We start from the raw sequence: 13,096 nt of genomic DNA, 5'->3' as shown, positions 1-13,096 counted from the left end.
ACGTAATGTATGAGGAGGTGATGGTTTTTGTTCACGTTGTATGTTTGCTTGTTTCAGCTTTGTTCCTGGAAGATTATCTGCTGTGATGTCGTCCGGCTTAATACGCATCGTTTGCAACGCGTCATAAATCATTCGTACAACCACGACGAGAGTAAAGTAGCATCCGATTACAGAAGGGAATTATTCTTCATCTTCACTTCTATAACATCGAGAAGGATTCATTACATCTCGCTTTCATGCCGGATATCTGTGGAACTAGCCGTAAACTGTGTTGGTCGTCACCCCTGAGTGCGAGTGCAGATCAGCAATTTACCGATGGAGGGGATCTGTGCGGATGGGGTGGGATCGTGTTGTGGCTCCATCATATGATCGTGTCGTCAAGCCGCATTGTTGTATCCTTGTTTTTTTTTTTTTTTTTGGGAAGCGTTGTTGGTAATCTGCTGGTTTCTTTTTGCTTGGGAGATCTCCATCGCCGATCTTGTTTGCATCAGTGTGCTGGGTGTTGGGTGTTGCGGTCTGCCGAGGATTGTTGGAGGGATTGCCTGCATGTTGCTGCTGGTTCTTGGGTGACCAATTTCTAATGCTTTCTGCGTTGGATGGTTTGTGTCTCATGTTATTTCTTGCCTCTTTGGTCCGAACCATCGCTGTGGATCAATTATCTCTTTGGTGTCGTCATGACGAACAATAGCTGAGTTTGACTGTATACATGTATATACGCAACATCAAACCTCGCTTCTCATGGCTTGAAATGATAACTTCTCACACTTCCATCATTCACTTGTCAACGTAGTTTCTACTGTTTCACAGCCATCGCCAGGATTGACGTCAATTTCGGGCTGTTTCTGACAGCTTCAGCTCGACCAATTTCGGCGCCATAGCTGGACTTTCTTTTAGCTTTGCGAAGGGCAGGCCCCTTCACCTTTGCCGCGTTGCCAGAGAGATGGACGAGAACACAAGGTTGTGATTCGTGAAGAGAGATACTACCAGGGTTGTGTCTGTGAGCTGAACCTGCGCCTTCGTAGTGACGTAAATCTCTTGCAAGACTTTTGACAAGCTTTTGAAAAACGATCGATGGCGGCGTCAGTCAATTGGCCTCTCCGAAAGTATACCTGCATGCATGTGGTGTTACTTCTGCCAACTCGGAGTTTGACATTTACGCTAGGGTGGGTAATATATTCCCTGGACGACGTACGGCTGGCACGCGTGGGGTGGGGTGTCTCGCGTGTGCCCGAAATGGGTTTCGTGAAGTTGAACCTTTGGTGGCGGGCTTGTCTGCTTGTCTTGTCCGGGTCTGCTCTGATTCCTTTGTCGAGGTTTACAGCCCGTTCCTGGGCTGGAAATTCGGGTCGAGACCCATTGTCTTTGCAAGGGGACGTTCAGCTGGTTAAGACACGCAACCCCACCAGAACGCAAAGAAAGACGCAGAACAACCAGCTGAAAAGCACGAATCCATGATGCTTTGTTGTCAATCTCAATTTCGCATCCGACTTTGCGGTTGGGCTGCGCGCTAATCAAGATGAAGTGGACATCTCGGGTTGAAGCTACATGTATTGTAGTGGACCGTGAGAAGCTCGGCTCGATCCTTGTCAGGGGCTGTTGGTCCCCTGGCTTTCCACACTGCCGGGTCTTGAGGAGTAGCGGTCACTCGTCATGAATGGATCTCAAGGTGAATGCTGAAATGTACGCGCGTTTGTTCATTGACGAGACCCCAATGTGCGGTTCGAGTCCGCTGAATTGAATCCGAAGCCGGATCAGATGGTATGATGCAGAGAACAGACCCTGGAGGCTAGTTGCCTTGCATGTACATGGTACAGGTGTTGATGCTGATCTGTAAATGCACGAGGTTGCTGACCAGGTACCGTCACAATTTGATTCGTCTCCATGATCGTGTGATGGTTGAACTTCACACCGCAAAGAGCGTGTGTAAGCCGAAACTTCTACAACCAGCCCGTCTCAGTACTGTCCACGCACATCCTTGACCTGTCTCGTCCTCTCCGAATCCGTCTCATCCCCCGTATTAACCGTAGACTCGTGCTCTATCAACATGACGGACGCCCCTTCCGCGACAGGCCGGTGTCTGAGGCCCTTTGGAATCACAAACATGTCCCCGACCTGCATCACGACGTCGTCGCGGCCCTCGAGCTCAACGGTGAGCTTGCCGGAGAGGAGGTAGAAGAGCTCGTCCGAGTTTGGGTGCGCGTGCCAGATGAATTCGCCGTCGAGCTTGGCCACCTTGACGTGGTGGTCGTTGATTGCGGCGACGAGGCGGGGGGACCATTTCTCGGTGAAGGAGTCGAGGAGTTTGGGGATGGATTCGGAGGTTGGCATTGTGTTTTGAATGTGGGAGTATACTATCTTGTTCGGAAGATGTGATGATGGGTTAGTTGATTGGAAACTTGCGTCTTTTTGGATTGGCTATCACTTATAAGACTCCCTTCTTTGGAGTCTCTTCAGCATTTCTCAGCGCGTGGGGCAAAGGGCGCGGCAACTATCTAGTAGCGCACGCCCTTGCAGTGAGATTGAATGTCAAACCAGTAAGCGCAACGTGGCAATGGGGAACTCATGGGCTTGTCGTCTCGTGATCTTTATCCCGATGCTACTCAGTGAGATGGTGTCTATTTACAAGCACCCTATCTGTGAAGACTTGCAGACGCGTGTATAGGAGCACAACTGAGACAGTATCGCCGTCTTACTCTACCTAGCTTTCACGGATAAATGACACAACACACGCGTAATTTGCAGCGCATTATTATCCCATTGTCACTTTCCGTCTACATCTAGGCAGTCGCGGTCACAGTCACAAGAAGATAAGGCAGGTCAGCCAAGGTTTATGCCAGTAGTACTTGCCTATTTCAGGAGGCAGGATATAGACAATCCCAACGTGGCTCCTGCCCAAGGTACGTAAACACTATCCTGTACATGATGAATTTTGGCGACGTCGCAGCCTTCTTTGACCCCCTTCATACATCGTCATAATGAGAGAAACGCCAAAAGCATCAAGCCAGCCATTCCCACAGGAGGAGATTTACTTTTGCGTCGGGCCGATTTCTCTGGATATATAAACCAGACGTACAACCACATGTTGCAAAGCCTTAATTCGCCAAAGCCAGCTACTTAATGGACAAGACACTTGCACAATTATCAATCATGACTGCAACATCGTCACTTTTGACTGCAGAATCCTCAACCACGGGCGCAGAATCATCAACTACATCTACGCCTGTAGACAAACCTCGCTGCACGCACTATATCCCCTGCCATTGTCCCTCGCTCCCCGAATATGCTTCTCCGCCGCTGGGAGATGAATCGTCTCCATTATGGCTGCAAAAACCTCATAAAGACGAAGACCATAACAAGACGATAATTGAGCAGACGCAAAGCTCGCGTTATCGACGGATAGCGGCCGCCTGGCATGATGCGTGGTTGGCTATTAAGATCAGTCGTCCGCTTCGTCCTCCAACACCACTTAAAGTACGATCATTCCGATGGCTGATATCAGCTGACCTTATTCCCCGGGGATATGAAGATGGGCAAGCGCCATGGCGCATGCTTATACGGTCCTATCTTAGAGACCTCCCCTTTCAATTAACTCAAGGAAGCATCAGTCGAAAATCCATATTTTTATGGCAAAACTTTCCAAGACATCTAGGCCAACTGCATAACCGCACAAAGCTTGATAATGCACCTCCTGAGATAACATGCGGGAGACGAGCAGTTTATTCCCAATATAGCCAGGATTATAATCATAGCTTAATTGGAGACTGGCTTGTTATAGTCTACATTTGGGCTACTGATAAAACATGGTTGGAGAGGACTGACTTTCTGGACTTGGTCTCTCATGATAGTGTTACTGGGTAAGTAACTAAAGCTTATGCCTTATACAGTATATTATGTTGAAATATGGATTACTGATATATTATTTTCTTTAGTATTCGCGCTTGGGAATTTGTTCATGCAGTTGACAACACTTCCACTAAGATTCCACACCTATTCTACCAATGTCAAATAAGGGACTCTGTAGAGCAGGATGCCATCTACGCTGGGCACCCATATCAACACTATAACTCTGTCCAGATAAAGCCTGGAGACCCTGTACCGGCCAGACTTGCGGGGTTAAGAAGGTTAATGAATGGGCGGGCAAGACATTTGTATTGTGCGACGTATGAGTATGAAACGTGTGATGACAGGCACTCAAATAAACTTGGGTAGAGCTTCAAAGACACTTGAATTGCCATAAGATGCGGGCTTCTCTAATAGATCGAATCTTGAAAAATATCTACGTACAATTAGTTTAATTTCAACGCTGCATAGATTGAATTGTTGTGTACTTTTAATTTTAGAAGCCAAAGGCGCCGGATATAAAAGACTTTGAACCGCGTTCTTTTGCGGACATGACGAATTGTCTCTACTTCGAAGCTGGATAGCCGCTTTCGAAAGTATCATGAGTTTCTTAACCGCTGCGCCATGTGGTATGGCGGCTGATTTATATGGACGTAAACGAATACTCCAGTTGTCCATTGCAGGTACCATCTTGGCGCAGGCATTTGACGCGATCTTATGTGCGTAGATATATACCACGGCTATATTCGAACACGTTTTAACTGACTGACTGACTGACCTTATCACACCGCAGGTCGAGTCCCAAAAACGTTCCCAATCCACTTGGTGGGGTTGAAGGGACTCTGGGCTCTATTAGGGGGTGGTAACACCGTTCTTTCGGCCATGATATTCACAATAGCAAGTGACATCAGCTCAGATACGCAAAGGTAGGTGACGATATGTTCCCCGACTACCTTTCGCTCAAATCATTACCATCCTTGGCTGGTCAACTACGTTCTTTTATCTTACGGGTGCTGCAATATCGAGCGAACTGCTCTCCTATCCGGTATTGCTGGCTCTTACATACGTAGGCAGTTGGATTTCTATATCCGCCGGGTTTGGCTGCCTCGTTGTGTCGTTCCTGATCGCGCTCACCTTGCCAGAGACTCGCGTACCAGGCCTCAGGAGTGGTGGCCCAATGATAGCATCTGAGATACGAATACCTTCGTCTTACAATTTTCGACTCACCCAGTTCCTAACGTCAATGGCCGGGTTAACCCATCGTGCTTTCACCGAGAACAAGAAGCTAGGCCTGCTTATACTATTCTGTCTATTCACCACGACGGGCAGCAACGTACCACTCCTCGTTACTAAGCCATCTTCACAGCGACCCGGCTCCGCAGACATACCAGTTAGTTTAACATGTTTTGCGAAAGGCGTCTATGAACCATCTCCCATCGCTGACCACCTGACATAGATATATATTTCGATATTTTGGTCCAGCATCTTGAAACTCGTTTTGTTGACTATGATATTACCGCTGACCAGCCGTTTCCTGGTCGAAAAACTACGCTTTAGCCCACTGAGAAGGGACGTATCCATCTCACGGGCTAGCATTGTAGTTCTCGTGGCCGGATCTTTGGGGATAGCAATTGCAAAACAAGCCCAGTCAACCAAAGTGGTCGCAGCCATTTATGCCTATGCTCTTGGATGTGGCTATAACCCAGCTATGCATAGCCTCCTTGGCCTTCTGTCCGGGGGCCATCACGTTGGCCTATTGTATGCAAATATTAGCGCAATGCAAAGCATAGGTACCTTTATAGCCGGCCAAATTTTTGGGGTCACGATTGAAATTGTCCCATTTATTTTCACAGTTATATTTCTGGCTGTTGTTGTGGGTGCCTTATTATATTTAAAGGTTAGAAGAGACAGAGGAAGGGAAGCCGATTTAGATTAATCTGGATCATCTTCAATCGCAGAGCAATTAGTAAAATAGACTCAACGGTTAGAAGATGGTCTAGCCCGGGGTTGTTGGCTACCTGTAACCATAAAAAAGAAACAGAATCATGCAACTCCAGTTTTAGAGGCCTGGGATGCCAAAACTGGAAGACAATACACTCTAGAGAAGTGCTTGACGGGATCCCGTATACTCTAATGGATATGGTCGTATATGCTTGATTTCTGTGGCAATCCGGTCCATGTGGATGGCTTCACCGGAGATGAGTGAGTCCTTGTGAAGCGCAGGCAACATTCACGTCTCTGAGACGCAGTAGCGCTGCAAAATAAACGACTGCTTACATGCACGGATTGGACCAATGCCGTGCGGAAGAAATAAGTGGCCGCTTTATTGGCGCAAAGAGTCAAGCGCTCATAGGCTGACTACGCACGATCAAGGATCAAGGGTGTATCAGCCTATTGCCAGTTTCGGGCGTTCATACATTAACAAGGGTCCAAGCAAAGCTGCTGCGCAGGGCTGCTTAGGGGGCCTTGGAGACCGGGAAAGCATAGGTAGGTCGTCAACCATCGAGGCTACTACTCACTTTATCCAACCATTTCAGTGCTTACAGAAAACACTGCTGCCTATATCCCGTAGGCATGAAATATAAGAGCCATAAGTTTAGGAGGCTCTGCTTCTTGTATACCTATCTTACGTCTCAATAGTGCTCTACAGCGTAAATGAGCAAAATAGCGTCTTGTCTCCTTACTAGAGTAGGTATGTAGATGTCAAAGAATCCCTCACACCTCAAACGCAACTTCGCGATACCAACCGTGGCCTCATAGAAACACCACAACGCAAGTCTTGGGATATGTTCAGAAACGGTCACTCTGGGCAAAAACGACCGTCGCAGCCTCGGTCGAATATATTTGCCCTATTAGAGAGCAGGCATTCAGCAAGCACATGATGGCTGAATGCATGTATGCCTGATGACTGGCGATTGGAAGAGATGGAGGGGTCGTTTATCAAAGCCCAAGTACGTGTGTAAAAGGCCCCGAGAGTCAGTGCATTGTCTCCTTCAAATGGAATTGAGTCTTCGTGTTGAGAATGGTCATCAGCCTCATTCTCAAGCGAATATGCTGAAACACGAAGACTATACCGTCGGGTGGATATGCGGCATCACCACGGAATATGTTTGCCGCACAATCTTTCCTCGACGAGAGGCATGGCGGTCCTGAAGATGTCTCCCCAAACGATGACAACAGATTATACGCTCGAAAAGATTGGAAAGGACAACTTTGTTATTGCTATGTTGCCTGACGGAGAGTATGACATAGCCTCTGCGGCAACTGTCGCAAGAAGACATGCTCCATACAGTTCCAAATGTCCGAATCGGTTTGCTGGTCGGTATTGGCGGCGGCGCACCAAGCAAGAAGTATGACATCCGTCTGGACGGTGTTGTCATCAGCATCCCGGGCAGTAAGGAGACTGGCAGCGTGTTACACTACGACTTTTCCAAGACGTTGCAAGACGAGGAACTCGAGACCATTATGTAGAGTTGACGCCTCGTCATGTTTGTCAAGGATGTATTCGTCGATCAGGTGATGACGTAGCAGCTGCTTATTGCTCTGGGGCAGGCAGTCAATAAGACGGCTGGATCCTGGTATAGCCTCAATGCACAGGGATGCTCAGAGCCGTCAGCGTCGTCGAGTATGAGGAGCTACTGGCCCATGCCTTCACTGCTTAGGCGATGTTGTACTACATGTGGGTTTTCCACCTTCGCTTTCATACTTTCTGACGTATGGTCATAGCGTGCAGTGACGACGCGCGAGTATCCGGCTTGAGATTGCTACCCCCTTGAGGTCGTACGGGAATGAGTGGCACGGGCGCCAGGTAGGCAGCAAGGTTACATTCAAATGCTCAGTCCTCTAAATGTCCGAAATGTCCTTCAGACACACTTTACTGTACAACTGGACAAAACGCCGTTGACTCACCTCCATCGTCCATGGAAGACACAGACAGTGACAGAGAAATCTTTGGTCCACTTCTGGATATCACAGACGAATCTCTCCTACAGCTCGCAGCGAGGATCGCTAGTGACCTGTTGAAGTCTCCAAGCTCAGGCGGCAAGCTTGTGACGCGAATCGCCGGATCATACAATATCGCCTATATCGTTGAGTCGGAGAGCATCAGGCTCGTGATCCGCGTTCCTTGTACGGGATGGGGCTCTGGCATGACACCAACCGCGGCGCAGGCCATGGAATCGCAAATCGCCACAATGCGGCTCATCCGGGATAAAACCAGCATGCCAGTGCCCGAGATACACGCTTTCGACACGACGGCGAACAACGAGATCGGTGCGCCCTATCTGTGCATGAGCTTTTTGCCCGGCAAACCCGTGTCTCAGGTGTGGTTTGACAACTCAGGCACCTTGCCGCCGGAGGAACTGCGCCTGAGAATTTTGACAAGCGTCTCACAAGCCATGGCACACCTCTCTTGCCTTGTGTTTGACACGATGGGGGCCATCATGGAAGATGAATCTGGCGCGATTGTTGTCGGGCCTTTGTACGATTGCGACGAGCAGGAGCATGGTAGCATAAACTTCACCTCTTCAGGTCCATTCAGCTCTACCTCTGCTTTTCTCAAGGACAAATACGTCACTGCCAGGCAAGAAAACGTATGGGGAAAGGCAAAGGCCAAGGTAATGGAAGCCATTATAGCCTGCCGGCCAATCTTTGATTCTCCGCCTGGGTTCGTTCTATGTCCTCCCGACTTCGACTCGCAGAATGTTCTGGTGGACGATCAGGGCACTGTCACTGGTTTCATTGATTGGGATTTTGCCCAGACAATGCCGCGATCTTTAGGATACGCTAGATATCCAGGATGGATCACGCGCGATTGGGATCCTCTGATGTATGGGTGGCCGCACATGCCCGACTCGGAGGATTCTCCAGAGACACTACAGCGATACCGAGCACATTACAACGCGGAACTCGGAAAGGCTCTCAAGTGGCAGGGTGACTGGAAGCTGACGGAGAATTCGCACATTACAGAGGCGATATGGATTGCCATGCTGCACCCCATGAATCGCATGGAGATATGTCGCAAGTTTGTTCAGGTTGCTCTAGGCGACGGGATCAAGGCATTGGATGTTCTCTATGATATTGGTACCGATGAGTATGGAGAAGAGGATTGGTATACTTTGAGGACAAACTTGAAGCGCTTGATAGGTTGATCTGGGAAGGGCGGAACGCGAGAGTTGGCAATAGTCAAGATTAAACGCAGAGGGTTTATTGTACTATGCCTGATGATGGGCTTCAGCTCAAGATTGACGAAAACGAACATGATTGAGATCGAAGACGAACCCCATCCAAATCACCAAGAAGCGGAGGTGCCCTCATCATCGCAGCCCGATCTTGATAGAGCCGCATAGGCAATGTCTGGGCATACATGCTGTTAATCAGGAGACTCGCATGCCCATGGCTGATAGCATGATCGAGAGTTCAAAGATCAGAGGTATTTCTATACATAGGTATACTTTGCTGGCTCTCTCCTACCACCACTTGAAGATTTTCATGGCCCTTTGAGAGTGGCTTCGTGAAGGAAGAAAGACGACCGAGACGTAGTTACCGAAAAAACACAATTTGGGAGATAAACAACTGTAGCAGCAATTACTACCCAAGTAGGTAATTACAAGGTAGGTAAGGCTTGTAAGTATCTGAGTTACTGAGCCTGTGCTCACCTGCCGAAGCTGCTGGCGCAACAACAGCAGCGAGGAAGCTTGTGGTCAAGGTGAAATACACGCGCCCTGACTCTTTCATTGCCAACTCCGCCCGCATACGCATCGCCAATGGGCGTGCTTCCATCGCCATGTCCAACTCAGCAGACTTAGAGCTCGTCAGACACATCCCCATCACGTACGAGCTGAGGCTCGTCCACGCCTCCTTCAACATCATGTGCAGCAGCCTGCGCTTGCCCCCTATGCCTGCGACGCTCCATGACTTTCAACCAAGGCGTAAGACAGAGTCGTCCATCAAATTCCAAAGTACAAACCCTGACTTGGATATACAGAACTACAGCTTCTTGCGAACATTCTGCTCAATGCGCTTTTGTTAGCTTTGCCTACAACCAACCCGTTGAGGGCTTCTTTGAGCACCCTGGCGTCCTCGATCATTTCCAGCTCCAGCGCCGCGAACCGCATGAAACCGCTCGTCGAGGCAGCAATTCCTTATCACGCAGACACAATGCTCGTATGGAACCTCGTGCTTCGAGAAATCGCCCACACCAGGGCGTCCACTCCCCTCCAGCCAGTTGGCCCTCCAGCTAAGAAGACGGCAACACCAGCGCCGACTGTGCCTCACGGCCCACCAGACACAAAGGATGACGAATCGGAGCAAAGAATCCAGCGGGTTCGAGAAAACTTTCAAAAGGAGACTTTCAAGGAGATTCAGGGATGCACGTTTTTGGGTGTAGGAGGATTCTTTGAGAAATTCTTTGAGGGAAAAGACTGGACGGGCCGAGCCCAAGGGGTCTACGAATCACTCAAGAGCCAACATGTCAGCAACATGTGGATTCATCTCGGCGTATCGCCCGGCATAACTGGGATGATGACATATCTGCACTCTCTGCAAGAGCATTTTCTCAAAGGGGAGGATCGTCAATTCCGGGAGGTAACTCTCCCGAGCGAGCTGACTGAGGGCTTCAAAGGACAGCGGCTCGATCTATGCGTCAGACAAAAGTGTGGAGAGCTGTTGGATTCGCTGTTTGAATGGAAAGATATGATGGTCATTGGCCAATTAACGGTTGAGAGAGGTATCAAGAAGCGGCTGGTGCAACTCGCCTGCTACGCCCGACATCTGTTTGACTACCAGCCGACACGCCGCTATCTCCACGCATTCACCCTCCGTGGGAGTGAGCTGGAGCCATGGGTTTTCGACCGCTCGGGATGCTACAGCCCAGGCGCATTCAATATTCACCAACATCCAGAACGATTCGTTCGGGTGATTGCAGGGTACATCATGATGAGTCAAGAGGATCTGGGTCTCGACACGTTTGTACAGCAAGAGGAAGATTCCCGTTTCATCAGGATCGTGGGACCAGGGGGTAAAAGGAGTAGGCTGCACTTGTCTCCGGCCCTCCTCGCCCATCGACCGACCATTGTATCCCGCGCTACATCGTGCTTTCTTGCGAAGCACGCGGGCTCAACTGACCACGACCGTGTCGTCAAGTTTTCATGGCCCTTCAGTAACCAGAGGAGTGAAGTGGATATTCTCGAGATAGCCAAGCAAAGGGGTGTCGAAGGCATTGTCAGATTGGACACTCACTGCGAGATCACGAGTATCAACGACATACGTAGAGGCATGACGTTCGGGAAACGCTACACCTTCGACGATACCGGTAGCGGCATGCCGACGTCTTCACATGCGAAATTCCCATCTCAGCTTTGGGCCAGCAAGCGCAGCAGAACATCAGAGAGTCCGGCAGGTCAATCGAAGAAGCGCAAGTCAACCGAGGAAGACCTTGATCTTCGACGACCAAAGAAGGACAGTGGGCCAGACAGAAACCGGGCATATAACGGAGATATTGCCAGTCATGGCTCGTACGATAACCGCATCTTCCGCTGCCTCATCATCTCTCCTCCGGGCCGGCCAATCTAGGAATACGAGTCGCCCTTGGAGTTGTTGACGGCGATGCGGGATGCGATCAAGGCGCACCAGTCGCTATATTTCAAGGGAAGGATGCTTCACCGGGACATCTCGGAGAACAACATCATCCTAACCGACGCGAAGAAGACCGGCTTCTCGGGCATGTTGATTGACTTTGACTTTGTCAAGGAACTCGACGGGTGGCCGGTTAACCCAAAGCTCCGTACGGGTACCAAGGAGTTTATGGCCATCCGCGTGCTGCGTAGTATCGAGAACACTTATCGGCATGATCTCGAGTCGTTCTTCTATGTTTTGCTCTGGCAATTCATCGTACGCGGGTGGGATTTTGTGGGTAGGAAGAGCCCTGTTGGTGTCAGCGAGCTTCACGGTTGGCGCGCCGCCAGTTCTTTGGAGCACCTTGCGAGGAATAAGCAGGCAAACATGGACATGGAGTGTTTCGAAGATGTCTTGAGAGAGTTCCCGGTCGAGTTCGAGCGTGTCAAGCCGTTCTGCCGTAATCTGCGAACCATCTTGTTCCCGGTCAAGGATGGTGCCTTGTTTACCGGGACGCCGTCGGACCCAGCTGCTCTGTACGGAGCAGTTCTCGAGGCTTTTGACGAGATTATTGCTAAAGGGCGTAGAGATGAGTAGGGGAGAGGGAAAGCATGGCGAGGGACATGGGGGGCTTGCACTGGTTGGCGTACTCTCCTGGGAGTTGTTTGCTGTTAGTGCTGAGCACTTTCGGATTACGATTACAAGTATGTTCTTGAGCAAAGATATGCGGTAGAACAGAATATGATTACCTTTCATTCAGCAGCCAGTTCTTCGCTGCATCGAGGTCCTGTTGGCTCCTATTTCTGGAAGACTGCTCATAAACTACATTCTTGACTCTCGACAGGGGAAGCTTCACAAGACAATCGGAAGGCTCTGTGAATGATCAAGCAGATGATTGAATGGCGAAGAAAAAAAATGGTGCCTTGGAAAACGTGAACCAGTCATTCGTCCTTCCAAGTAGGTGGACGGTAGGTAGGCTGAGGTCGGATTTGAGTATCTGTAGTAGTAGGTGGGGATAGTATAGTTTATATAGTAAAATAAATCAACACCTTTCAACAATGAGCCGCCTGAGCTCAATCGGGTCAGCGATACTTGAATACAAGATCACGTGACTTGCCCGGTTAGCTCAATCGGTAGAGCGTGAGACTCTTAATCGAGAACACGTTCTGATGCAATCTCAAGGTTGCGGGTTCGACCCCCGCATCGGGCTTTTCCTATACAAACACCTGATTGAGATATGAAGGCGGTTTTTTTTGCTTTATTTTTTTTACTATTTTTTTTCTTTTTCTTTTCTTCTTCTTCTTCTTTTTTTCTTTTGTATTCTCACTGCTTTCTTTGTTCTCATGTAAAGACTTCTTGGGTTAAAGGAAATGCCAAATATGACATTCCAAGAGAGGAAACAAGACGCCCCCAGAAGATGAGAGACACGATTCTGTCTGCCTACTTTGTGATACCTCATGAAGGATCAGGTGCATATGCGGTAGAAAAGCAACTACAGGAATGACCATCTACCTGTCTGCCTATTCATCAGTTCTTGACTGGTGCCATCGAACTGGTTGCCGGTTTTCCGGAGCTACTCGTAATAGTCAACAGTAATCCCGTCAACTCACCGAGACTGGGGAGAGGCCCGAATAGCTTCGGG

At 49.3% G+C, this 13,096-nt stretch overlaps 6 protein-coding genes across 6 annotated transcripts; 5 read left to right on the top strand and 1 right to left on the bottom strand.

Moving 5' to 3' along the window:
- Positions 1-1,953: 1,953 nt before the first annotated feature.
- On the bottom strand, positions 1,954-2,328 carry CCMA1212_001431 (Uncharacterized protein; the record flags this gene model as incomplete). The annotated part of the gene is made up of 1 exon (XM_073698855.1): positions 1,954-2,328. One exon carries the CDS (start codon positions 2,326-2,328, stop codon positions 1,954-1,956), a length of 375 nt encoding a protein of 124 aa, XP_073561865.1.
- A 453-nt stretch (positions 2,329-2,781) lies between these two features.
- Positions 2,782-5,776, top strand: CCMA1212_001430 (uncharacterized protein; the record flags this gene model as incomplete). Its single annotated transcript, XM_073698854.1, has 7 exons — positions 2,782-2,897; positions 3,107-3,854; positions 3,930-4,175; positions 4,417-4,559; positions 4,634-4,766; positions 4,915-5,230; positions 5,297-5,776. Exons 1-7 carry the CDS (start codon positions 2,831-2,833, stop codon positions 5,774-5,776), a joined length of 2,133 nt encoding a protein of 710 aa, XP_073561864.1. The 5' UTR covers positions 2,782-2,830.
- A 1,343-nt stretch (positions 5,777-7,119) lies between these two features.
- On the top strand, positions 7,120-7,311 carry CCMA1212_001429 (uncharacterized protein; the record flags this gene model as incomplete). The annotated part of the gene is made up of 1 exon (XM_073698853.1): positions 7,120-7,311. One exon carries the CDS (start codon positions 7,120-7,122, stop codon positions 7,309-7,311), a length of 192 nt encoding a protein of 63 aa, XP_073562208.1.
- A 449-nt stretch (positions 7,312-7,760) lies between these two features.
- Positions 7,761-8,990, top strand: CCMA1212_001428 (uncharacterized protein; the record flags this gene model as incomplete). Its single annotated transcript, XM_073698852.1, has 1 exon — positions 7,761-8,990. One exon carries the CDS (start codon positions 7,761-7,763, stop codon positions 8,988-8,990), a length of 1,230 nt encoding a protein of 409 aa, XP_073562209.1.
- A 635-nt stretch (positions 8,991-9,625) lies between these two features.
- Positions 9,626-11,412, top strand: CCMA1212_001427 (uncharacterized protein; the record flags this gene model as incomplete). Its single annotated transcript, XM_073698851.1, has 2 exons — positions 9,626-9,770; positions 9,827-11,412. The coding sequence occupies 2 exons, from the start codon at positions 9,626-9,628 to the stop codon at positions 11,410-11,412; spliced, it is 1,731 nt and encodes a 576-aa protein (XP_073562214.1).
- A 33-nt stretch (positions 11,413-11,445) lies between these two features.
- On the top strand, positions 11,446-12,051 carry CCMA1212_001426 (uncharacterized protein; the record flags this gene model as incomplete). The annotated part of the gene is made up of 1 exon (XM_073698850.1): positions 11,446-12,051. One exon carries the CDS (start codon positions 11,446-11,448, stop codon positions 12,049-12,051), a length of 606 nt encoding a protein of 201 aa, XP_073562215.1.
- Positions 12,052-13,096: the final 1,045 nt, after the last annotated feature.

This window comes from Trichoderma ghanense, assembly GCF_004382785.1.
Source record: "Trichoderma ghanense strain CCMA-1212 chromosome Unknown scaffold_1, whole genome shotgun sequence".
NCBI lineage: Eukaryota > Fungi > Ascomycota > Sordariomycetes > Hypocreales > Hypocreaceae > Trichoderma > Trichoderma ghanense.
Note: the sequence above shows the minus strand (reverse complement) of the source record. Positions and strands in the feature narration are given on the sequence as shown.